This window comes from Rosa rugosa, chromosome 4, assembly GCF_958449725.1.
Source record: "Rosa rugosa chromosome 4, drRosRugo1.1, whole genome shotgun sequence".
NCBI lineage: Eukaryota > Viridiplantae > Streptophyta > Magnoliopsida > Rosales > Rosaceae > Rosa > Rosa rugosa.
In genome coordinates this window covers 47,798,791-47,824,529 of record NC_084823.1, presented here as the reverse complement: position 1 = coordinate 47,824,529, position 25,739 = coordinate 47,798,791, and the positions used below count along the sequence as shown (strand labels likewise).

Sequence of the window (25,739 nt, the reverse complement as noted above, 5' to 3'; positions counted from 1 at the left end):
TCTCTTCCGAACCTCCCCCACTTTGATCTCTCCATCTCTCTCTAGGTGTGTTCCTACTTCCATTGATCTTGGGTGTTCTGGTTTCTGTTTCTTGTCAGAGAGAGAGAGAGAGATAGCGACGCAATTAGGGATGAAAAAGTGTACCAGTGAGACGTCGTCCAAACTGGACAGAAAGACGGTGGAGAGGAACCGGAGAATTCACATGAAAGGTCTCTGCCTTAAGCTTGCTTCCATGGTTCCTCCCCAATACTACAAATCCTCCAAATCCAAGGTACGTGCTCTACTTCATCATTACACGCAAGCATCCTTTCCTCCTTCAGTATCGGCAAATCACAGTCGGACGTGTATTAAAATCAGACACTAATTAATTGCTATAGGAATTGGGTTTATAATGAATCGGCCCTCTTGAGTCTTGTCACATATGTCTCAAACACTCATATTTTGATTATAATGAAACCCTATTGTCATGGGTATCCGGGACCATCAACTTTCTTCTCTCCGCCTCTCTTCTTCCTTATTTGGAAGGAATTAAATGAAAGGTTGATGATCGGCACGTACCCCTTTAGGTGTTTTTTGCCAACTACCAGTGTTTGCTTGAGTATACTACTGAAAAAATACTTTTCCTTTACTAATTTGTTTTTTCTTCTATATATTCAGGAAATGATGACACAGCAAAGTCAGCTCGATCTTGCAGCCTCCTACATAAAGCAATTGACAGAAAGAATAGAGAATCTGAAGGAGAGGAAGGAGAAAGAACTGAAATCAAAATTAGGGACTAGTAATAAGTCGAGCATTAATAATGTCGATCGTCCTAATAAAGCTGTGGTGGTCGGATCAAGGTTGCCTGTTATTAAACTAACTGAATCGGGATCTAGCATAGAAGTAATGCTGATCAGTGGGCTGAATAAGAACTTCATGTTTTATGAAGTTATCAGTGTACTTGAGGAAGAAGGAGCCGAAGTTGTCAGCGCTAACTTTTCCACTGTGGGTGATAAGGTCTTCCATACGATCCATGCTCAGGTAATTATTTCTTTTTTGCAATTTTGTAAGTTTTTCAACAAATAATTGTTCGTGGATTACAGTGACTTGGTGTCATTTTCATGATCAATATTTGCAGGTTAAAATTTCTAGGGTTGGTGTAGAGACTACGACGGTATGGCAGAGACTGCAGGATTTGATTTATTGAAATCACTATCGATCGAACGTACGTAGCTGGATCGTCCATGGACTAATGAAGATGTTTTATTAGCGGCTGCAATTAGAATGAAGCAAAACTCCACAAGGCGAAGCTGAGGAGTAAAAATGTAGCTAGGGTTTAAGCTTAATCTGTCCATGTCCTTAACTTATTATGTAGTGCAATAGCTAGGGTTTGGGAATTCGGTCTGTATAAATTCATAATAATTGAATTAAACTTAGTTAGTTGATCTCTTGATAATAAGATAGTTGTTGAAACCGGATCTTGAATTTGCCATGCCATGACCCAAAGACTCAGAGATAGAGCCAGCAAGATTCCAACATTATTTTAGCTAGCTAGGATCTCAAGTATTAATGGAAATAGTTTGCGGATTTTGCCAGCTAAAGCCTCAACATACAGTGAAATATTTTCAAATTATACTTCACATACTTCACTAGCAAATCAGGCTGTGCGATGTTGCGGTTTTAATTTTTTTCTGAATTTTAATTCCTCATATATATTTGAAGTTATTCATAAATCATAATTATATGCATAGAATCAGACAGACACCATTGCACAGATGGTTGCTGGGGTAACTATTATACATTAACAGTTTTTCTTAATAAAAAAGAAAAAAGAAAAAACTACAGATCAAGCAAGAGCTCATTGGCCATCTCAACTTCAACTTCAACTTCAACAAATCCGGCATCACATTTCATAAATATCATAAGTCAAAATTAGGAAACAACACAATAGAGGGCAGTGCTATATACGACCGATGTTTTAAACAATCATCTCTCATTTTAGCAAAAAACATAGAGAACAATCATTCCATGAAACCTAAAACTCATCACTTCTTCAAGAGTTCCTTGGTAGGGTTGGTGGCAAAAAAATTTGTGGCTTAAACCACTCTAACCAAGGTAGCAGGAAAATGGCTCTAGAGGGCTAGAGATGACATGTTGGTTGCTGAATCTATGGAATTGAAAGAGCAGATTGAATGTTATAGTTAGCATAAATTCAAGAACAAAATGGTCCTATCACTATTCGTTCAATAGTGTCACCCTTCATTTTACTTTAGTGTGTATATATAATTAATTATATAATGAAGTCTAATTTTGATATCAAAGAGTATAAAGATGGATTTGAACTTTAGACGACGACGGCAAGACTGAGATCATAATGTAACTTAATTAAAGTGACTATTAAGAAGTTTACTCTCCATTTTACGTTCACAGTTTAATACCAAACACCCTCAAATTTATAAATTGCATCCATGTTTTTATTTTGGATCACTTCACTAAAAGTTGGTCTCAGACTCAAACTCTCAGTTTCAGTTTCGATCACTTCAAATCTGAAAAGCATAAGGCGTAGGTAGAATTGCTCAATCGAAACCTTGTTTTTGGACGTGCCCTATCTCTTCGAACCTTCCTCTAATACACATAACTAGGGTGTGGACTGTCCAGGACCACTAGTACGGCACCATGCATTGTATGGAATATTTAAAGTAAGAAATAAAGGGTCAAATCCTAAGTAGAAAAATTACTTATTTAGAGTCAAAGCACACGCTTAGCTTAATTAGGCGTCATGCTTAATTAACCCTACTCGGCAATGGAGGAAGAAGAAGAAGAAGAAGTAGAAGAAGAAGAATAGGACACATGTAGACTGTGACTTAAATAAGTTGTCAACCATGTAGTGTAAAATATATATAGTTTGCGCTCTTTTGCACGTGAATATCTTGAAATGGACTGCCACATAAGAAAGAAGGTCAATTGGCTTAGCTCTAGCTATTGCCGATAAGTTATCATATAACAAGTTGAACTGAAATTTCCCGGTGATATTCACACGGTGAATATTCACACGACGAACATGTACGTAGTTTCCCAGCTGCTCACACTCGCAGGTTCACATAGACTTTTCCTTGCTGGCATGGTCTACGGTTTAGACCCGAATCATTTTGTTGTGTTTTTCCTTTGTTGCTCCTTTCTATAGCAATTAGTCGAGAGTCGAGACCATCGATCCTTAAACAGCAAGTCTAGGCTTGCCCTGATATTACATTCGATTAACCACATATATAAGAAAGTTTTCACACGAAGTACGTTCAAGCCATCTGCTATATGTTTCTTCTCAAGAAAAAAAGAAGAAAAAAAAGTCATCTGATACCTTTGCTGCAAATCCGGCTACCGCCTGTGACACTTTATTGCATTATCTAGGAACAGAGAAAATCGATGAATTAAAGCTTGATCTCATTCAAAAGGTACCCATCATCCATCTAGAATCTCATCTACTATTGCTTGTGCACCAAACGTCCAAACTCACTAGAATTCTCACTTAGCACTGTAATTAATATTAACAAATTATGGGTTTTCCGCAAACTTTTCTGAAATGCTCAAGTACTTGGTATGACTCATGTCAAAAGCATAAAAACACACATTACACCCAGGCCCAACATGCATCAAGCCCTTGACCCGTGTTACTTTTATGTTTTATTATATTGTTATTTACTTTTAGTACAATGTGGGTCTATGCTGGCAATAAAACCCTACTATCTTTGGGTAGGGCGATGTGGGCTTATCCCGATATGCACTCTCAGTGTGTCTTGTCTGGCCTAGCGAGGCGGTGAGCTCTTTGCTTGATCAAATGGACGCAACCTCCTAGTAGCAGGATGAAATGAAGTGTTGCCAAATTTCTTTCTGTGCGACAACATAGTGGGAAAACTGTGTTATTTGTAATAATGTTTCTTTGTGATAGAGTTATCTTTCCGGTATGTCACTGCTATGTCAGAGCAAATAGAGTACCCAATCGTGCATTCTTTGCTAATTGGTGCATGTTAGAATACATAGATTTTGTAAAGACTCTTGGTATTATTTCAGAATGTTTTCTTGATGCTCATTATAATATGGGGTTTAGCCTCTATGTCCCCCCCCCCCCCCCCCCCCGGTGTATTCTACAGTTTCATTAATCAAGGCTTGAGAGCAACTGCACCAGCCCCCTTAAAAAAAAAACACACACACACACACAACACCATAACAGAAACATACATAGAGCAATGAGTTTAATTTGGTTTTGAGTACAGGTAATGTTATTATTGGCTTGAAAAATTCGTGAATCTGAAAATTATGTGCCATCACTGACATGTAAAAAGTTGATATATCCATTGTCTGATCCCTTGATGATTTTCTACCCAAGTAACCTAAAAAGCAAAAATGTCCTATATTACCCTACATAAAGAAATTTATGTTGATGAAAGGGGCAAATTTTTATGGAAAAAAAAAATGACAAAATTAGAAAATTTGCTATATCTTTGATACATTATATGATGATGCCGGGCACAAACCATTCTTAACCCTCCAATCTACCATACACACATATTAAACAAGTATATATGAATTTTTTTTTGAAAGGAACAAGTATATATGAATTAGAAAGCCTTAATTTTATAAAAAAAAATACTGATAAATGTTACTTTGAAACTATAATTAGCCATAAGGCCATCCAAAATTTCTTGTACACATAAAGCCACTTGCATTATCAAATATTCAAATTACTTCATTCATGACGATTTTGCCCCTCCACTAATCAATTGCTCATATTAGATTAATCACTCTCTCTCTCTCTGATTCTCCCCCAGAAGCCCTCTCTCTTCCTCTTCATCCTCCGACGAACTAGGGGTGGGCGTCGGGACCCGAAAAACCGAGAACCCGACCCGAACCGAGGAAAAAAGCCCGATTCGGTTCGGTTTTAGAAGTGAAATTTTCGGTTCGGTCTAAAGCCCGACCTGAATTCATGTAATCGGTTCGGTCTCGAGTTTCATATTTTTAGGGCCCGAAAGCCCGAACCGACCCGAATACTGTAGCATATGCCACATGTCAGTCCATGATTGGGTGTTATAATAATAAGTTAAATATTAAAAAAAAATTAAACAACCCTAAAGGAGTAAAGGCTACACTCCTCCAGTCGACTAACTCGACCTCAGCCGCCCTCTCTTTGCTTGTCGATACTCGATAATATCGAACTATCGATACCATCTCACTATCTCAGTCTAAGCCCCAAATTTATTTCCTATCTCCGAGCCCTCCACCACCTTCTGAACTTAGGATGATTAATCAAATGCGTTGCTTCAAGGGGCTCTCTGGGACGAATTCTATATCTGGTACTTCTTCCTAATCCTCCGATCTCCACTCCGCTTTCAACATCCGCGAAGCCGAACTCTGAGCCTTCTTCGCTGAATTCTCCAGCTCCGGCGCCGACCCCCTTGGGGTTCTCCGAGCCCTCCACCACCTCGACCAGGTTCGAAGTCGGATCCTCGCCTTTGGGGTTTAACCTGCGCCTTCAAGGTTGTCTATCTCTCTCTCTCTCTCTCTCTCTCTCTCTCTCTCTCTCTCTCTCTCTCTCCTCCCTCACCCTTCAATTTCTGCTTAAATCGAAACAAGAACACGATCCGTGCGCTGTTACAGCTCCCGATTTCGCCGTCGCCGACTTGGCGCAAGTCCGAGCCGCTCCGAGATCCGATAGGCCTTTGCTTCGTCTTCAATAATCGGATCGACTCTTCCGATCAGGTAAGCATATAATGCACAGAAGATGTTTGATTTATTGTCTCTGAGAGTTCTGAACTATTATGACATGTCAGATCTGTAGCTATTTACTGATGTAAGACTCTATAAGTCAATGGGAACCAAAGTAATATCAGAGTTTAGGCTTGGACGAACTGAATTTGTTGAGAGTTGAAGGACAATATTTTATTGTGAATCTGTTGAGAACCAAAGTAATATCAGAGTTTGGGCTATGATAAACTGAATTTGTTAAGGATTGAAGAACAATATTTTATTTTGATTGAGCTGATGTAGAGTTAAGTAACTTATGTAGAACATTGAGGTGCCTTGTTGAGCCACGTGGGATTGCAGGATCTGGATTAGCTCTTCGAAATTTTGTTTGTTTCTCTTAGCTTGGCAAAGCTAAAGAATTTGGATTTGTAAACATATTCTGATATACAGATTGATAAACAGCTAGAAGGTTCTGAAATGCATTTGTATCTTATATCAAAATTATTCTGTTACAGACAGATGAAGTGCAGATAAGAAGGTATTCACCAGTTCTAGAAAGTGCATTATTAGATGGTAATGGTACCTTGGTAGCCGATGAGTGGCAGGCAGTTCCTGATATTTGGAGAACTTCAGCTGAGAAATATGGGGATCGTGTAGCATTAACAGATCGTTTATGTTTCTGTTGGACAATTTGGATTGTTTTCTGTTGGACAATGTATTCTGGACTCTTGAGTTTGTGTTGTAAACTATAAACTATGGCTAAACTTGATTATTGCAAATTGATTACAGTTATGTTAATGAGTTTATTTCACAGCATTATAATTTGATATGCATTCCAGTCTTCTAGGTACCAAAACTGACAAAACGGGCAAAATAGGCAGAATTGACATTTTGGGCCCGAAAAAGCCCGAAAACCGAACCGGCCCGAATGGGTTTGGGTTTTGTCGGTTTTCAGTTTACAAAAAGCCTGAACCGAAAGTTTCGGGTTCGGTATCGGTCTCACTGATTTTCGGGCCCGGCCCGACCCGAGCCCAGCCCTACGACGAACCACTTATTGCTTTTGTTTCTCTAACTTCAGGCGACAGTGGCCAAGACGACTACGGCTATGGATGGACCATTAGATCTAGTGACGATGCCTGAGATTGAACTGACCTACGGCAAAGAGACTACGGCTACAGACGGAACCATCAGATCCGATGACGATGCCCGAGCTTGAACTACATCACGCCCCAGACCTAGTGTCAGTGGGTTTTAAGCACCTAACGCCGAATTCGAGGTGTGAGTGCTACAAAGCAAAATGTAAATAAACATTTCCTTCTAGGCTCGTCCAACCCACTTCGGCTCTTCAAAATCTGTGTACTTCTCTGAAAAAGATATTAGAGATGGGTGGGTAAGCAAAACCACGCGCTCAGTGAGTAGATCATGTAATATACCAGTAAAGCCATGTCATTTTACACACGCTGAAAGTAGTATATCGTATACACAACAATTCACAACAATTCGTCACATCGCATCATCCCTTCTTATTGATTATCCTTCAATTTAGTGTACCCTACGGGAACCCTAATGGCCTTCTCTAGCTCTATACTACCGTGTGACACATCCTTACCTCGGCATAATCAATCAAGAAGTTTTCATGTTCCATGACTGGTCAAACAATGGATCCAACACATAATATATATAAACTCTGCATATTTCGTAAATAGACACGCTTCACTTGAAAATAGAGAGATATTTTGTAAATAAATAAAATCGTGTTTTTCCACCATTTTTGTAGAAAATAAGAATATTTGAAATATATTACACAACCCACTCACCTCGACAATACGAATCACCTCCTAGAATACCGATCGTAAACCGACCCTCCTAAAATAAGCCTTCTATAAATTATCATTGGATCTCACTCAAACCTCTAAGGATAGAAAGAACTCATTGAGACAAATCCGTAGCTTTTCACGGATCTTGAATCAGAGTTACGGATAAAAAGTTATGATCCGTCAAAGTTTAGAGAGAGAAAGATAAGCTAGAGAGAGAGAGAGACTTTCTCTAGGCAAAATGGGTATGCACTGGAGATCGGGGCTGGTAAATAGGAAAAGAGAACCAATGTAAATGGGCCAAGTGTCTAACTCTTAATAAACCACTAAGAAGCTTGTGACACTTGTCAAGCTTTCATCACTTTTCTTCCTTCCACTTAACAAATATCCAAATGACTCATGGAATTGCAACTGACACGTTTGGCTACTACTCTTGGTCACTAAGCAAACCCCTTGACCAATGATAAGGCGCCACGTCACCAAAGAATTCACTTTAATCCAAATTTCAAAAATTCCTTAAAAATAGCTCAGGAATCCGAAAAATGCTGCGAACTCTTGGTGATCTCTACTTTCCATTTCCAAGCTCAAAACTAAAATTTGACCAACTTCATAATTCGGGATCTCACAAACTAACAAAAAAGCTACTAATAGTTGAAACTTGAAACTGCTACTAGCATACTTTTGAAAAACTACTCTCACTGCCAAACAAACCTACTGTGCATTTTTGTTGGTTACTTTATGTGTTCATGTCAAAACTAGAAACTAATAATCTAGTTGATAGAGTTTTAGATTCATGTGTTTTCATTCACGCCTGTCTATTGATCTTAGTTATATCTTTGTTCTTCCAAAAATTCTTTCATTTAATTGTCTACTGCTCTCTATAACTGTTGTAGTGGCTTTTCAACATTGTGATAGTATCTTTCTATGCTTAAATTAGTATCTTTTCAAGCTGATGTCAGTAGTTTTTTTGTTTTCATTTTGATTGATTTTAAGTCAGTAGCTCTCTATAACTATTATAGTGGTTTTTCAACACAATGATAGTAGCTATCATGCCTATGTAGTATTTTTTTAAGCTGATTTCAGTAACTTTTTTGTTTTCATTTTGATTGATTTAAAGTTGTTTTCTGTCAATAGCTAATCAAATTGGAAAATCAGGATTCTATAGGAACTTCAGTTTTTTTTTTTTTGGTATCGCATTTCTTGTTTGAAATTTGTGCTATACTATCAACATGGATAATCAACTGGTATGTTGCGATCAATATCTATGTCAGTAGCTTTTTATTATTGGTATAACTTTCTGTATATATGTCAGTAGATTTTTAGATTACTTGTTTTTGATTATATGGTTGATAAAGAGTGCCACTTTTGGGGTGCACGACATGTTGCTATTTTCAGTTTCAAATACTAATATTTCGTTGTATCTTCTTGCAAAATTCTTTCCCTTTGCATTTGTAGTACGTGGTAGATTCTGAAAATCATGTGAATTTGAGTAGTGAAGCCTCCATTGACAAGAGATCATCCGGCCAACCAAGAAATATTGAAATGAAGTCTGGTGCTAATCGAATGTGGCAAAATAATGCCTATGGTTAGTGTAGTGTGGTAGAGCTTGACAACAGGAAACATCAACGGTGGCCATCTGAAAAATGACAGTAGCATTACAACATTGACTGTAGTTTTATACAACTATTGTAATAGATTTTCACAACTATAGTAGTGGCTTTTTACAACTATGAAAGTAGTTTTTTCCCACAGTTATATCATTGTTGAACCCTGCATACTTTTTGTATCAGTGAATATGTTCTCTTTTTGCAATAGCATTTTTATATTGGTTGTATCATTTACATTTCCATTGCTTTGTTAGTATTTGAGAATAGTTTTCTCAGTCTCTGGGAGTACCTTTTGTTCTGCTTGGTAGTAATTTTTGTTCTGCTTGGTAATAGCTTTTGACGTTGATAAGAGTAACTTTTGGTGATGGTAATAGTAGCCTTTTGTTACTGGTCAGAGTAGCTTTCAAGTGTTGGTGACAGTAGCGTTTGTTGATTGTGATAGTAGTTTTTGGTGTTCGTGACAATAGTTTCTGTTTATGGGGATAATAGCTTTTAGTTTTGGGGAGCATAGCTTTTGTTGGTGACAGTAGCTTTTGTGACCTCGTCGGAGGTCGCTGGAAATCTCACCAGAGTAGTTTTTGTTGCTAGTGATAATAGCTTTTGGTGATGGTAATAGTAACTTTTGTTAATGGTGAGAATAGCTTTCAGGTGTTGTGACAGTAGTGTTTGTTGCTTGTGAGAGCAGCTTTTGGTGTTGGTTACAGTAGCTTTTGTTGATGGGAATAATAGCTTTTGATTTTGGGGAGCGTAGCTTTTGTGACCTCGTCGGAGGTCGCTGGAAATCTCACCAGAGTAGCTTTTGTTGCTAGTGACAATAGCTTTTGGTGTTAGTGACAGTGGCTTTTGTGGTTGCCGGAGTTCGCCGAAAGTTACCGAAGATTCTTGCCAGAGACCTTGCCGGAGAGGAGAGAGAGAATGATTATTGACTTTTTACTCTAGTGACATTTATGTAAATATGTTGGTTTTTATATCCAAAATTCAACACAATTTTTAATCTAGTAGCCTTATGAGATAAAAAAAATAGTTGGTGGCCCCATGGCTAAAAAAATATTAAAAAATGGCTTTATATGCAATTGACCCTTAATTTTATAGTTTGGACGTGTGTTATATACATGGTAATTTGTCTAATCTTAGCAACCATATCCCAAAGTCTAAACGCCAGAAAGTTGACGCTCGGGCTCTGTTAAAAGCCATTTTCATCATCCCATTGCGCTCTTTTGTAGTAGTGGGCGTAAAGAATGAGCTGCACCAACCCTAAAGCTGATCCCAAACTATATGTCATCACCTGCAGCCAATTGTTCAAGGGGGAGGATTCAGTGCACTGATATAAATGGATAGTTAGATTATATTAAATATACTCTTATGTTATTAATAAAAATATTAATTATAAATATCAAGGGTTGAGATCATCTTATAAGTGTTGGGTCATTTGCACCGTTGGTGCATAGAATAATTTCCAATTGTTCAAAGAATAAGTTATTTTCTGTTAAATAAAAGAAATCGAATCCTTGTAATCACGAAACAAAATTCAAGGTGGTATATATTGTGTTGGATAATTACCAGGATAGAGAAATAAGCTCGAGCAGTAAATGTATGGAGTTAAATAAAGAAATCGAATCCTTGTAATCACGAAACAAATTCAAGGAGGTATATATTGTGTTTGGATAATTACCAGGATAGAGAAATAAGCTCGAGTAATAAATGTATGGATCAGCCAAACAACTCCACTGCAAAAGTAAGCAACTGAGAGATAATGTGGCATGTATTTGACACTCTTCGTCTCGATGACTATTTTCTGTCCAAAGAAGAAAAAAACTTAGTGCTCTTGCAATATTCGAATGGATAAACACAAACACAATCCTGAAGTGCACTTAGGTCTAACATACATGCACGCCCACACACACATAGAATTTTTATAAAAACATACCATGACTGTTAAGGGTGACCCATACATAATGACATTGGAGAGAACACATAAGTAGTCGAGAATCCTGCAGCGGACTGAAGGACGATACGAGGGAATGGTAATTGCGAGAGCAACAACAAGAAGGCAGAAAACTTCAATCACAAGAGCAATGATGACATTTATCTGAAGAGAAAAAAAAGTAATAAGAAAGAGATACGTAAAAGTAATTTGTTATATATAGTTTTAGGGTTTAGTATTAGTACTAACGCGTTTCGATGGCGAAGAATATGCAAAGAAGATGGCAATGTAGACGAGTTCAAGAAAGATTCCGGTACCGATGATTGCAGGATCGATCGGAATCGGTCCATGAAAATAACAGTAGTAAAGGCTATTGAAGTTCGGACAGACGCGCGGTAGACCATAAAAGAACCACAATGCGCAATTAAGCAAAGTTGCTAAATAAGGATCTGGCTTGAATTCTCCTACTGTTTTTTTATTGATTATTTTCACAAATGTTGGGCTGCAACAATTAATCTTTATCAACAATCAAGGATTAATGTAATCAAACAAGACGTTCGATCCCATAGTCACAAAATGCAGAGAGAGAGAGAGAGAGAGAGAGAGAGAGAGAGAGAGAGAGCTTACATTGGGGAGACAAACAACCATAAAATGATGAGATTGCCTGTGAAGGAAGAAACAAGTTAAGATTAGGTAAAGGGTTTAATGCATGTAAAGAGCGTCTGAACGTGGGTTAATTCCCGATCTATTCTTAACTCATGAATATGATAAATACAGCGCTGCTATGTATATTTACTATGTATATAAATGTACTCACCTAGGAGCCCTACAAGAGGTTGGAGCGTAGCTATGGCCATGGCCTCAACGATATTCGAACTATGACCTTACTTGAACAAGAGTTTCGAGGCCATGAACCCAAACGGGATCGATCCCTCTGTGTCCTTCACTTTTAAGGAGACAGAAACCTAAACGAGGATTCAACTTCTTGAGGCTTGATCTCTGTAAATTTACAGCTTAAATTAGAAACGGGTACTAGGTAATATTCTCTATTACAGTTATTTTTTTGTTTTGTTTATGTTGACCTGAAAATGATCATACATAGTGCCATGACTCATGACGAGTAATATTTTGTTTTTTGATGACATACGAGTAATATTTTGTTGAGTCGTTGGAGTTCCTTCTTCTAGAAAAGTAAAACCGGTGCCTGAGGTTTACTTCATCAACAAATGACGTAATAAGCATATATATTCATTAGATGTTTTGAGTCTAGATGAACCTAAACCAGAAAGGAACCAAATTATAACTTCCATATTCTGACTTTACTACCAAGACTTTACTACCAAGAAAACGACATTGTTTGCCTTTTATCGAACCCATATGCTCTACTCTTTGAACGTGGGCGCTGGAAAATTAGAAATATAGGATAAGTGGGATATACATCTCCGACGTACAATATGGAAAAAATTGAAACCGTTGTGAACAACGAAACGCGAGAAGATAACAAAGTAAGGACCAAACCGGGACAGAATTAGAAAATTAAATTGAGGGGGTTTAAATTTACGATAGGTTGCCAAATCTTCCTTGCTTTTTTTTTTTTTTTGCTAGCTATTTTAAATTTCTAATACATGTTTTCTTTTCAAAAAGCTGGAGTGGGCTGCAGCACAACCCAGCCACACCTACTTCCACGACTGTGACCTGTACATACTAGTTGATATGTCACTACGTTTTGGCACTATCAGTTGGGGCCCGTAGGAACACCTAGGCACCATACTATGGGCCGGGTTCACGACCCACCATGCTGGTGCTCGTCAGAGGCAACGTTTCCAGCACCAAGGGCCTCGGGCCTGATCACCTCAGCCCATCTGATTGTACATCAGAAAGCTTACAGAACTGCAGAAGAACAACTTGCGTCCCACATCGAGAAGATGGGAAACCTCTTTCCCACGCTCGAGTATTAAAGCATCAGCACAACTACCTTTTGAGGGTAATAACTCTTTGATCTACTATTACTTGATTCATTTATATACTAGTATCTTACTCAGGCATCAGAGAGGCGTAAACCGTCCAGTACGGTTTACACCTCTAACGCCGTGTTCCTGGTACAGGAAATAGGAGTTGAATCGGTACCCCGAGTGGTATAGCATTCTGTGTGAGGTACCCGGAGAAAGCCACCAGAAACATGACCAAATCTTCAATTTTCAAATATTGGTAATTTGGTACTACGTCTTTACAACACATGTTTTTTTGTTTTACTTAAATATATAATAATAGGGCAAACGTCAATAGTTTGGGGTCATGGCTACTTTTGCCCTTATGTTTAAAAATATCTAATTTTAGTCCTTGAGTTTGATAGATCAACCAATCTTAGTCCAATTATAAGTTTATAACATTTCGTCTAATAACGTTAGTGAAGCACTCATGTGCATGTCACATGAGGGGATAATTTTGTCTTTCGCATTTAAAGCAGTTTTAACTCATCTGCATCTGTTTCGCGCTGCTCTCAAGAGCACCAACTAGAATTGAATATGGCTCCTCATGAATTGGAATATGCATCAACTACTTTATTCGTCAATCATGGTGCAGGTAAAAATATATCTCTCCCTTCATTTGTAACAATTAGGTTCATGCCTACGAAGGGGTCAAATCATATTAGATGGTATGTATGAGTTTCAATAAGAGAATCCCAGAAATGAAATTTGTGTTTCTTGTCTATATTGATATACCCTGAAAATGGATAAATCGGATTGTTAATAGGATTTTCATTGAACTGCATGAAAGCTGCTTGTGTTATGTATTTGCGACTTTGGTCTTGCAGAAGTTACGAGTCTGAGTTATCAATAGACAGACATCCAGAACTTAATACTTGGCTGCTAATTAAGCTAGCCAAAAAGGATGTGAATAGGACGTAAAGATTCAATTAATTGAGTTTTGTTTATGGAATAAACTCCGAATACTAAACTAGTATAAGTTGTTTTGGTCTCTTCTTAGAATATTCTTCCGCCATAGAGGAATTGCATTGAGTTGTAAGCAGAGGTTTGAACGAATTAAGGATTCATGATCATAATAACACAAAGAAAGATTAGGATTTAGGATATTCTAACCTGGGTCAGAGGCCCTTTGTCAAGTTTATATCCTCTATGAATCATCTGACCATGGAAGATACGCAATCGAAGTTGATTCTTTTGGTATTCCTAAAAGCAGTTTAAGAAGATAGAGAGATGAAATGTGGAATTGTAAACTAGGAAATGGGTAACTATGGTTTAAATACAAAAGACAAAATTACCCCAGCATGTGACACGCACGTGAGGGTCTCAATAATGGTGTTAGACAAAATGTTATAGTATTACTAAGATTAGTTGATTTATCAAACCCGAGAGACCAAAATTAGATATTTTTAAACCAACGGAGCAAACGTAGCCATGACCCCAAATCACAGGCACCATTTATAACATTTGCCCATATTCCATAATAATATGAGGCCGAGCTCTCAACTTAATTGAGTTATATACTCCAATTTCAAAAAGCAAAAAAAGTGTAACTTGAAGTTTAGTCTTGCACAACGAGTAATAAACTCCATCTGTTTTGAAAGTGAACGTTTTTGTTAAGAATAAAATAAAATGGGATTTACGGGTAATTTGTTAAGACATGGCTAAAATATATTCTCAACATGTACCTACGAGAATTGAAGTCCAAGAATTTTTGTTTACAAAAGAGAGACAATAAATTAAACTAAATTATCATAGATAATGTTCAATTCCTTCTATCTCAACGTAATCTTACATGTAAGATTTGGAAGGAGTTTTGAGTTTACGGTTGCTCATGCAACATTTTTGTTTCATGGGGATGATATACTAACTGTATGCGTGACCCAACTCCTCATTCTAGATTAGTTAAATGAAGTGTGTAGGAGACCTAGTTCTCGGAGGGTATACGCAGGGCCGGTCCTGAAAATTAAGAGGCCTAGTGCGAAAATTTAAATGATGCCTTATTAATCACGATCTCAATTATGGGTTTTGAACCCAAGACCAATCAAGCCTAACAACTTAAGGTAAAGTGGCCAACTGAACTGAACAATAATTCAATAACTCTCAACATTCTTGACCTATATATTTATCTAAAGCCATTACAAAATTGAATTCAGAGGCCTTCGAAAACCGGAGGCCTTGTGCGGCTGCTCCATTTGAACACCCTCAGGGCCGCCCCCGTGTACGTCAATTTCAAGTAGGGGTGGCTTAGTCTAAGTCTTTGGCAGCAATTCTTGGTCGGTGGAAATATGCATGCATACATGCATCAGTATCACCGAAAACAAAAAACCAAGAACAATATATGTTGAAAAGAATTCAAAGATCTTATATGGTCCCCTCGGAGATCATCATCCATTATATATTTACTATTTTCCCCTTCAACTTCTGAATATTGAGCCACACAAATGCTAAATTAGTAGCTTACCTTCATCTACTTCTTCACTCAGATGTTTACAAATTAAAGTATCCGTAAGAGACAATAGACAAAGGGTGTCGAGGGATGACGAACGTATATAGATCGAGACTAAATCAAGTTGTTTTAATGAATAATAATTCATTAAAACAACTTGATTCAGGTTAAGAAAATGACAAACAAGACAAAAAATTTGTATAGACGTCTTCCTCAATCGCCCTACACAAAAGAAATCACAAAAACAAAGTAACCCAATAATGATTTTGTAATTTATAAAACATGATTACTTAGTCTTCTAATCTAATAGTAGTACTACATATCCATGCTACTTAGCCTAACACAACGTTGAACATGATATATATTAAATTCATGTTAATTAGTATTGAGAGAGTGATTTTATTTAGTGGTCCAATATTGGTCGTTCGTTGGGTTCAAAAGCTAGCTAGCAAACACACTTCAACTTGTATACGTTTTTGTTTTTTTTGCCTTGTGAGCATTTCTGACTTCTAAGTCGAGAAGTTTGTGTCAAACAAGAAGTAAACGGCGCAGATATAATTGGACAATTCAATCTCAACACTTAATAAAATTAATGGGTTTTGTTGACTAATCTAATCCATTATTTAGAGATTATATTAGAGTACGTTTTGTTTTCATTTGTCTAATTCTTTTGGGTGTGTAATGTGTTTGTATTGATGTATCGACAGTAATCAACCTCAAACGTCGAACATTGGCCCTTTTAGCTAGAGAACTCTTTAGAGTAAACTAATCACATCACACAAGCTACATTGGTTATTTCTAGCCCCCAACTAATCCCTAATCTACTTAGCTAGCATAAAGTCTTTTTTTTTTTTTTTTTAAACGAGCATAAAGTCTATTTAGCTAGTAGGAAATTAAGAAGAGAAAATCTAGAGGGTTAATGGTGTGGCAAGTTTGAAGGCAACATCAAAACTGACTCTCATTTTCATGGGATACATAGTGACCCATTAATTGGGAAATAGAGAGTGAAAGTATTTTGAGTAGATTATAAATGTTTATAAGAAATTAAATATTTTTATGTAATTTGCTTCATGCTCTGACCCCAAAAAATAATAATTTGCTTATTGTTTAAAAAATATTATGTTCGAAATTAAAACCATTAGAAAGTGATTTTGACACTTTATTTTATTAATTACATTTACAAACGGTAAAGTGGACTACCAAAATCATTATCATTTATTGATGTTGTAGATCAAATTTTTTGTTTTGTTTTTCGGGGTTAGAGGTCTCATGATTATAGGTATCATCTTGTGTTAATCGTGTCAAGTCAAATGCAAAAAAACAAGAGTTGATCAGCCAATTTCTACAAGCAAGCAAACCTATGCTAAAGTGCGGTTTCTCTCGACACAAACAAAGATTTACACAATCTAGCTAAAGTAAATGGTAGCATGATCCATAAATCAAATCCGTAATACGGATCTCCATTGATGATTAAAGTTTTACTTTATTGTTGCTTTTATAAGTTTAGAATTCTAATCGAATCGTCTAATTTGTCAATTGACTGATAACATCTATTGGAATTTAATTACGAATCTCACAACAGATTCAGGATCATGAATTTAATTCTCTTTGAATTGGGACCAATGTTTATCTTACCATAAAAGAAAAATAATGACCATCGATTAATCTCTAATCAATAAAGATTATGTCTAAAAAGGGGTATCTGAGAAGGAACAGTAATATGTTGTATATAGTATGGAATATTTCTTTTTAAGCCAAGAAAATAAGGGAAAGGTGCAGATAAAAAGAGAGGAAAGAAGGACGAGAGAGCGGGAGGGAGGTAGAGACTTGGGGAGAGTAGAGGAGACCAAAGTGGGTCATAAGAACACGTTGTGCGAAGGCAACACCATGTGCTCACATGTCACATGGAACATGAATAGATAGCTAGAGCAGCAGCAAGAGGAAGAGGAAGAAGAAGAAGAAGAAGAAGAAGCCAACTCCCCCATAAGCCCCAAACACCAAAACACAAACACAAAGCGACGTCAGATTGAACAAGGCCGAACACCAACAACCACCAGTCTCAGGCTCTCTGCTGTCTCCGACCAGACCCTTCTGAATCGGAATTCGAGTTCGGAAAAATGAAGGAGGGCAGTGATGGGTTTGTTAGGGCCGATCAGATTGATCTCAAGAGCTTGGATGAGCAGCTGGAGAGACATCTCAACAGGGTTTTGACTTTGGAGAAGACCAAGATGAGAGGAGACCAAGACACCAATTCCACCACCACCACCACCAACAACAACAACAACCTCAACAGTCTCAACCTCAGCACCACCTCCGCCGCCTCCGCCGCCGCCACCTCCACTTCCGGCATGACTCTCTCCATCCCCAAGCGCCACAGGCAGGAGTGGGAGATCGACCCTTCCAAGCTCATCATCAAGACCGTCATTGCACGTGGCACGTTCGGCACCGTCCACCGTGGCATCTACGACGGCCAAGATGTCGCCGGTACGTCTCACCCTCCTTTCATTTTTACCTGCTTTCTTCTGTTGGGTCATTTCAAGTTGTCAAATTTCTCAAATTTGTGGCTTTTACTCCCCACCTTTCTTCTCCAAGTTCCCATCTTTTCTCGATTTAATTACTTCAATTTCATGCCTTGAGCAATACCCATTTCATTTGGACTTTGATTTTACTTCATTTCACGGATAATTAGAGATCTTAGTTCATTTCCACTTGGTTTTGGCAGTGTAAAATGTAGTTGCTGTGTAAAAGTAAGGTTGATTTTGATGCTGTTACTTTAATTTGTGCGGTTCAATGGTGGATTAGGTGAACTATAAATGTCAATTCATCTTTATTGTTTTAAGGCGCTTCTATGGTTGATCTAGCAGGTCAATTACTTTATGCATACTTATATGTGTGGCAAAATTCCAAACTCATATCCAATGGACTCTAATGAAGGATTCTTGTTTGTCCACTGTAATTGTACTCTTATGGAAGCCGTGACTCTTTCACGGGTATAAGTTGAGTGTTCTGGTGAGAGCAACAACTTGGATAATGTTGTTGCATTACTCAACTTTCATGTGATCCCACCTGTTAGTTGAAATCTATTGAACAACTAAATAAGAAAGGTATTGTATTTGCTTAACTAAGATCGTTGTTTATTGATATATCATTGTGATTACTATCACCACCACCACCATCCTCTGAAATTTAAATGTCTTGCTTCGCGGGAAGTCCCTTAAAAGGATCCGTTAAGCGTACCTTCCTGATAGGGCTACATCAGTCAGCCCTACTTCTGTGTTTGTGCAGCGGGACAAAATAATATAATTTTATGGATATGGAAGTATACTGGCGGCCTACCTAATTTAGCTCGGCAAAGCATTTTGTCGCTTTCTAAGCCATTTCTCTTTAAACCGTCCTCTTAGGGTCTCTGTGTTTTTGTCTTCCTTTTCTTTATTGAACTTTTGATAATACAAAGTGGTTGCAATTGTTACAATTCACTTATGGCATTTCTTCCCTCTCTTTCTTTGGCCATTTTCTTGACTTCAGTGAAATTACTCGACTGGGGTGAAGAGGGTCACAGGACGGACGCTGAAATTGCTTCTCTAAGGGCAGCTTTTACCCAAGAAGTTGCTGTCTGGCATAAACTAGACCATCCTAATGTTACTAAGGTAACTTTCTACCTCTGCAAATTATTCTCATTGCCTTAGATATGTGTAAGGCCAATTGGATTTAGTTGGTGTTTTCTAACTAGTGTGGTGAAACCAAAAGTTAATTGTCTGATTAAACGATAATGTGCATCATTAAAATTGATATCCTACCTCAACTAGGGGGTTATCTCCCGGATCCATCCTCATCCATATTAGGTCAATATAAATTTTTTTTTTTTTTTTGAGGTACATTTGATCTGATCTCGTATCAATATCCCCCATGTAGTATCACAACTTAATGTTGTACTTATACCGAAGACCAAGGGATTTTTTCCCCCTAATTTTTGATATTCAGCTGTATCCTTCACTACTGTATTAAGGTAGAGGCAAGAGATTTTGTATTTTTTACTTTTCAGAACTGGCCAAGTAATTTTAGGTATGTTGATATAAAGTCAAACCAAAACTTCTAATAGAATTGTTTGTTACCTTTTCTTTTCTCTGGACAGCACACATAGAATCATTCTCTTTGCTCATTTGAAAGGCTATACAAAACATTAAATGCTTACGTGAACATCTTTTGTATGTATGTATTTTTTTTTTTTGGGAGTCATAATGAATATATAGACTTGCAGAAAAAAGTGATCGATAATGAATGTATGTATGCCTTCACTTTTGGGTAGTTTTGCTTCTATCATTCTCACTGAAAACTTCTGGTCCATCAGTTTATAGGGGCGACAATGGGTTCTTCAGAACTACAAATTCAGACTGAAAATGGTCAAATTGGCATGCCAAGTAATATCTGTTGTGTCGTCGTGGAATATCTTCCTGGGGGTGCTCTAAAATCATACCTTATAAAGAATAGGAGAAGGAAGTTGGCTTTTAAGGTCGTGGTCCAGTTGGCACTAGATCTTGCTAGAGGGTATCAGTTTCTGCTACTTGTAGTTTCCTTTTTCTTTCTTCAGAGAATTCTAGATTGTTAGATAAAGAATGAAGGACTTGTGTTTGTCCCGCTAAGAATTAGATGGTATTTGTTCGATATTGCAGGTTAAGTTACCTGCACTCACAAAAGATTGTTCACCGAGATGTAAAGACAGAGAACATGCTGCTTGACAAGACACGTACTGTCAAGATTGCTGATTTTGGTGTTGCTCGTGTCGAAGCTTCAAATCCTAATGACATGACTGGGGAGACTGGCACACTTGGTTACATGGCTCCTGAGGTACTTTGCCTACCTAATGTATTTGCTTAGAGATTCTGTTTAGGACTTCACAAGCATGCATGCGAGAAACTGTTTTAGTATCTTTTGAAGATTGCTTTTAAACTTGTGTTGTAATGGGCATTTACCACTCGTTAGGCACCAGACTCATATTATGTGAAAATGGCATTTATTGCCCTTTTAAACCCTGGTTTACTTGATGTGAAGAGGATGGTTTTGCTAATGTTTCTGCTGAGTACCTTACCAGGACAAATTTCTCAAAATTAATAAATACATAAATAGCTCACCGGGAAGGAAAAAAAAATGCTTATTGGATATAGCATAACTTGTAGACTGGTTGGTTACAGGTTCTCAATGGAAACCCATATAATCGGAAATGTGATGTGTACAGTTTTGGCATCTGTCTATGGGAGATATACTGCTGTGACATGCCATATCCTGACCTTAGCTTCTCGGAAGTGACTTCAGCTGTGGTTCGCCAGGTAAGCCATTCTCCAATTTCAAGTTTTTCAACCATTGGCACATCTTTTCTGGTGCTTATTAAAAATTTGTTATTTACTTAGAGATAAAAATTCCTTTGTTGGGCAATAATATGCCTCTTTTCATTGACAGAATTTGAGACCAGACATACCAAGATGTTGTCCAAGTGCTCTAGCAAATGTAATGAAGCGATGTTGGGATGCTAACCCAGACAAACGGCCAGAGATGGATGAGGTAGTCTCAATGATCGAGGCCATTGACACAACTAAAGGTGGAGGTATGATCCCTCAAGATCAGTCTCAGGGTTGTCTCTGCTTCCGCAAGTATAGAGGACCGTAAAATATTTATATTAGAAGAACAAATGGGACATGATTATTTTTAAGATCAAAGACTCCCCGTTTGTATTTATGATAGGAAAGGAGAAAAAAAGAAAAACGAATTTGGGTTATCAGAAGAAGTTGAACAGATTGGTGGTGGGTATACATTGATGATGAGCAATGCTTAGCTATTTCTCATTTTGTTGGAGGATGTAAAGCTTTTATTAATTATTGTTTATTTTTCTTAAAACCCAAGTTGTATTTATTTGACTTGCTGGTCCGTGTTTGACTGGCACTAGCAGCCCCTTGTAAGATCCATTATATACTAGTTATATTGTTATGATTGAGTTGAATATATGATATCTCTATTCATTTGGTGTTTGCCCTTTGCTAAGTTTGGACATTTTATCAAGACCACTGTTTGCAAATTACAATTAAGGTAGAGATACATTGGCTCATGTGTTGGCCATAAATGAAGCCATGAGGGGCCAAAAACTGTGATCAAGCAACTCTTCATCGTGTTGCCTTATGCGTTGGAGAGTTGAGCCTCTGATTTAGGTTTTGCTTCTTCCTCATCTCAGTTGGTGGTTTAAGTTTTGTATGGAATGAGTTGTACCAAGCCAGAAATTGCTCCCAAACCATTCGAAACCTACTAAAATTATTCAAACAAGTCAAAATATACCAGAAATTTAAGGGGAAAATTTGGACGGTGTATGACTCCTCACGCCCGCAGTTGTTGCACATATTTTGGGGAAGTGTGTGGCAGTGTGGGTTAGCTAGCTATATAGCGATCCCCTAAACACATGGTTTCTACTAAACAAAGATTGATCGAGCTAGTTAATTACTTAATTTCTTAAGTGGACCAATAACTAAACCAAAGTTGGATTCTTTTCTTTTATGTTACTACTAGCCTAAGTTCTAATCCTCTTTCTGTTGTGTATTTATTTTTCTTTTCAATTTTTTTTTTTGTAAATATTTTTTTGGTTTTTTTTTTTTTTTTTTTTATAAAAAATGTAGGTCCATTTTTATTTTTTGCCTCAAGCCTTAAAATCTCAAGTCCAGGCCCTTTTGGCGAAGATACCCGTAGAAGTCAAACCGACCCTCGGAGACTTGTTGCATGCCTAGGCATTCTGAGATTCTCACCAGCTAATTAATACATCTAGGGCAAGGAAACGAGGCATCTCAATCGATATGTTGGCGTCTTCTTTTAGAATAGTGACACAGATCCATGAAGAGCTTTTAGCAGCTAACTTACATTGATCGGAGCTTTCTTTATTGAGGTGCTCCTGATCAATCAGACTTGAGAGGTAATTGAGAAGATGGTTTACTGTGATTCATGCAGTTTCTTCATTTTGATTCTCCTTCAAGAATTATACCATGCATACGTATTATAGAGTGAAATAACTTTTTCATGATCAAACAAAGGAAACGTGAATTCCAATATGTGCCATGAGTTGGTGCAAAGTTGAGGGTTCAAAATAGAACCATTCATTCTTTCATTAGGCAAAATAATCGACAACAACAACTGACATTATTAACCAAGAAATGAATTCTTTCTTATGATTAACATAAAACCGTCAATCTGCTCTCCTATAGTTGGCTCAACACAAGAACACGAAAGCTGATCGGCCAAAAGAACAGAATTTTAATCAAGCATTATTGGTCCACTTAAGAAATTAAGTAATTAACTAGCTCGATCAATCTTTGTCATGTCAATCCATCGATTGATATCTCTAAACATTCGAGAGCTGGACTTCTGATCGTGACTTCTGATCGTCGTCGTCATCTTCCCATCGGGTGGTCTTGTAGAATGTAGCGTATAGAATGAGTTGCACCAAGCCAGATAGAGCTCCCAACCCATTGGGAAGCTAAGAAAATCAGGTAAATATAGGGTCAATGTATATAAATTGACATGCTTTATAGAATGTTCGGAGTGTCAAAGCTCCTCATATAAACTTCAACTTTGTTTTGCAAAATAGATTACTCACCAGAATATTGATATCAAATTTGAGAAGCGCGTAAATAAGCCAAACAATTCCATTACAGAAGTTGGCTAATGAAAGATAAAATGGCATGTATTTGACACTCTTTGTCTTGATCACCATTTTCTGCCACCCAAGAAATAAATGTATCATTGTTCTCATTGAAACATGCATACTACTTTAACATATTCAAATTAATTTAGCACAATAGGAAAGTTAACTTTGTACATACCATGACCGTCAATGGTGAAGCATACATAAGGATATTGAAGACGATACAGATGATTCCAACTATCAGAGTTCGGGTTTTTGTGGTATGAAAAGCGAGCATGTTGACTAAAACCACAACAGCAAAGAAGGCAGCTTCAACCACAAGAACGATGAAGATCCTTCTCTGACAAAAAAAAAAAAAAACCAAGGTTAAGTATCGAGCCATTTCATAACTCGTACAAATCATAGACTTCATAATGGATTTACTCCAGAAGTGAAATATTCTCACTTACACGTTTTGATCCAGGGGAGTATAATATGAAGATGACAATATAGGCGGATTCGATAATGAAACCAGCACCATTGATTGTCCAGACAAGGGTGCTATCAGGATGAACAAATGGCATTCCATAAAAAACCCAGACGGCACAATTGAGCAGAGTTGCTAGATAAGGATCTGGCTTGAAATCTGCTACTGATTTTTGCTTGACAATCTTCACAAAAGTTGGACTGCATGCATGCAATATTTTCATAATATTAAGCAATTTGAATAATTATAACAGATTTAGTACATCGGATTAACCATTGCTAATGCACCATATATACCGACAGAACAAGAGGGGGGTGGCTGGCTTACATTGGAGAAAGAAACAAACCCAACGAGATGATATTACCTGCGAGGAGAAGAACAATTATGAAAACAAAGGTACAATATTTGCAGCAATTGTTATTATTATTATTATTTCTTAAGGAGAAACGTTAGACTGAATTTATCCAGAAATGATCGAGAAAATGGATTATAGATATTGAAGAACTCATACTTCTTTCACGTTTATCATTTATAAGTATCCCATGCATGCATACATTGCAATTCTGATTCTACTGCAAAATGTGTGAGATTAATTGCGTTTGTAAAATTGATAAATTTCTCTCCATTCATTTCTTCTACGGTTTTAACTTCGAAAAGAAGGAGAAGTAGAAATCAAACTGCAGGTAAAAAGAAAATTGAAGCATACTGACCGATAATGCCGACGACGGTTCTGATCATAGCGGTGTTCGCCATTTTTGCGTTTTGGATGACAAAATGAAAAACAGTACGTACGTAAGGTGATGAGAAAGTTGAAAGTTGTTGTGATGTACTTAACAAGACGACCTTTCGAAAATGTATATATATACACAAATCACCGAGAAACATGAAAACTTTTTGTCCACATAATTCAAGGATTCCACATATAATTCTTCTTTTCCTATTGACTCGTGCTTAATTTCCTACTAAGAATTCACGGTTGTGGACAAACATGAAGCAGCTGGTGGACTGATTACCCACCGCTGGATTGGCTGTGAGAATTCTAGCGAACGGTTGATTATCGTACACGTGGGTGCATTTTCTTTTCTTTACTCGTGTTCTCACCTCCTTTTCATTTGCTTTCCATGTTAAAAGACCAATGTTCGAAAACCACAATAAATTTCTCCAGGTGATGGTCAAACAATATCGTGTTTATCCACGTACCTTAATGAAGCTTTGGTTAGAGTTGTGTAGGTCTGTGATTTTTCTTTTGTCTTTTGTTTTGTTCCCTAAACCTATCTGTTCTTGAGTGTTACTGTGGCTGTGTTGAGTTATTGTGATGTACACCATATGGGTCTTAGGCATCAAGGTACTCAAGATAGTGGTTTCATTCTTGGATGGTACGTAGGGTTAGGGAAGTTTATTTTTTTCCTTGCAGTTCCTTTAGGTTTGTAATCTTTTGGTTAGAACTTTTTTGGCTGCTTTTTGGGGTCTGTATTGCGCTTGGACTTGTACTATGAGTGGTTTTCATAATCCTCTGGCTTGACGCAGTGACGTCGTTATTTATTGGAACATGATTTCTTTCACTCAAAAAAAAAATATCGTGTTTATCAATTTGAGATATTTTGGCTGTTGAAACCGCGAGCATATTTTTCTCTTAAATTTCTAAACAATTAAAATTAGTTTTTTTTTTTTTTTTTTTTTTTTTTTCAGGGAATAGAACAAAATTACATTACACAATTGATATAGTTACAATAGATATAAGTAGATGGGAAAAATCATTGTGGTTCTTTCTCTATATTAACTTGAAATGTAGGACACAAAAACGTGATATCCTAACTAAAATATGCGCTGCCTAAATACATTTTCGAGAGGTAATATGTATGTATAATTGTGAAAAAGAAGCAAAACTAAGGTCCTGGCTTCCTCTATCAATTCACTTTCCACTGCACAAAACAGGATTAAGACCATATAATAGTATAACTCACCCTGAACATCCATCTCTGATTAATTCTTCATCCATTGAACTCCAACAAACAAAAAAAACTAAAATTAGTTTAATGATCTTTTCCTATGCCTTAGTTGACGGCAAGAGTTATCCCTCATTTTTTTTCTTTGGCTTTATTCC

At 37.2% G+C, this 25,739-nt stretch overlaps 4 protein-coding genes across 4 annotated transcripts; 2 read left to right on the top strand and 2 right to left on the bottom strand.

The window, feature by feature from the left end:
• On the top strand, positions 1–1,452 carry LOC133745259 (transcription factor bHLH162-like). Its single transcript, XM_062173319.1, has 3 exons — positions 1–271; positions 658–1,020; positions 1,118–1,452. Exons 1-3 carry the CDS (start codon positions 131–133, stop codon positions 1,184–1,186), a joined length of 573 nt encoding a protein of 190 aa, XP_062029303.1. The 5' UTR covers positions 1–130; the 3' UTR covers positions 1,187–1,452.
• Positions 1,453–10,319: 8,867 nt separating this feature from the next.
• Positions 10,320–11,917, bottom strand: LOC133744930 (bidirectional sugar transporter SWEET5-like). The gene is made up of 6 exons (XM_062172954.1): positions 11,878–11,917; positions 11,688–11,724; positions 11,310–11,562; positions 11,064–11,225; positions 10,809–10,931; positions 10,320–10,457 (listed from the first exon to the last, which is right to left on the bottom strand). The coding sequence occupies exons 1-6, from the start codon at positions 11,915–11,917 to the stop codon at positions 10,320–10,322; spliced, it is 753 nt and encodes a 250-aa protein (XP_062028938.1).
• Positions 11,918–17,282: 5,365 nt separating this feature from the next.
• On the top strand, positions 17,283–21,488 carry LOC133743616 (serine/threonine-protein kinase STY13-like). The gene is made up of 6 exons (XM_062171604.1): positions 17,283–17,978; positions 19,020–19,141; positions 19,843–20,039; positions 20,165–20,339; positions 20,684–20,818; positions 20,949–21,488. The coding sequence occupies exons 1-6, from the start codon at positions 17,612–17,614 to the stop codon at positions 21,153–21,155; spliced, it is 1,203 nt and encodes a 400-aa protein (XP_062027588.1). The 5' UTR covers positions 17,283–17,611; the 3' UTR covers positions 21,156–21,488.
• Positions 21,489–22,587: 1,099 nt separating this feature from the next.
• LOC133706540 (bidirectional sugar transporter SWEET5-like) lies at positions 22,588–24,461 on the bottom strand. The gene is made up of 6 exons (XM_062132081.1): positions 24,346–24,461; positions 23,963–23,999; positions 23,619–23,835; positions 23,348–23,509; positions 23,122–23,241; positions 22,588–23,001 (listed from the first exon to the last, which is right to left on the bottom strand). The coding sequence occupies exons 1-6, from the start codon at positions 24,386–24,388 to the stop codon at positions 22,867–22,869; spliced, it is 714 nt and encodes a 237-aa protein (XP_061988065.1). The 5' UTR covers positions 24,389–24,461; the 3' UTR covers positions 22,588–22,866.
• Between the last annotated feature and the right edge of the window lie 1,278 nt (positions 24,462–25,739).

What these genes read in the sequence shown, in the direction of transcription:
- LOC133745259 (XM_062173319.1), top strand. Translation starts at nt 131, where the DNA reads ATGAAAAAGTGTACCAGTGAGACGTCGTCCAAACTGGACAGAAAGACG. An exon ending in ACAAATCCTCCAAATCCAAG is followed by an intron (nt 272 to 657) that starts GTACGTGCTCTA and finishes CTATATATTCAG; the next exon opens with GAAATGATGACACAGCAAAG. An exon ending in TCCATACGATCCATGCTCAG is followed by an intron (nt 1,021 to 1,117) that starts GTAATTATTTCT and finishes CAATATTTGCAG; the next exon opens with GTTAAAATTTCTAGGGTTGG.
- LOC133743616 (XM_062171604.1), top strand. Translation starts at nt 17,612, where the DNA reads ATGAAGGAGGGCAGTGATGGGTTTGTTAGGGCCGATCAGATTGATCTC. An exon ending in TTGGTTACATGGCTCCTGAG is followed by an intron (nt 20,340 to 20,683) that starts GTACTTTGCCTA and finishes GGTTGGTTACAG; the next exon opens with GTTCTCAATGGAAACCCATA. An exon ending in CTTCAGCTGTGGTTCGCCAG is followed by an intron (nt 20,819 to 20,948) that starts GTAAGCCATTCT and finishes TTTCATTGACAG; the next exon opens with AATTTGAGACCAGACATACC.
- LOC133744930 (XM_062172954.1), bottom strand. Translation starts at nt 11,917, where the DNA reads ATGGCCATAGCTACGCTCCAACCTCTTGTAGGGCTCCTAG. An exon ending in TGGTTGTTTGTCTCCCCAAT is followed by an intron (nt 11,563 to 11,687) that starts GTAAGCTCTCTC and finishes TAATTGTTGCAG; the next exon opens with CCCAACATTTGTGAAAATAA. An exon ending in ATTCTTCGCCATCGAAACGC is followed by an intron (nt 11,226 to 11,309) that starts GTTAGTACTAAT and finishes TTTTCTCTTCAG; the next exon opens with ATAAATGTCATCATTGCTCT.
- LOC133706540 (XM_062132081.1), bottom strand. Translation starts at nt 24,388, where the DNA reads ATGGCGAACACCGCTATGATCAGAACCGTCGTCGGCATTATCG. An exon ending in GGTTTGTTTCTTTCTCCAAT is followed by an intron (nt 23,836 to 23,962) that starts GTAAGCCAGCCA and finishes GCATGCATGCAG; the next exon opens with TCCAACTTTTGTGAAGATTG. An exon ending in ACTCCCCTGGATCAAAACGT is followed by an intron (nt 23,510 to 23,618) that starts GTAAGTGAGAAT and finishes TTTTTTTGTCAG; the next exon opens with AGAAGGATCTTCATCGTTCT.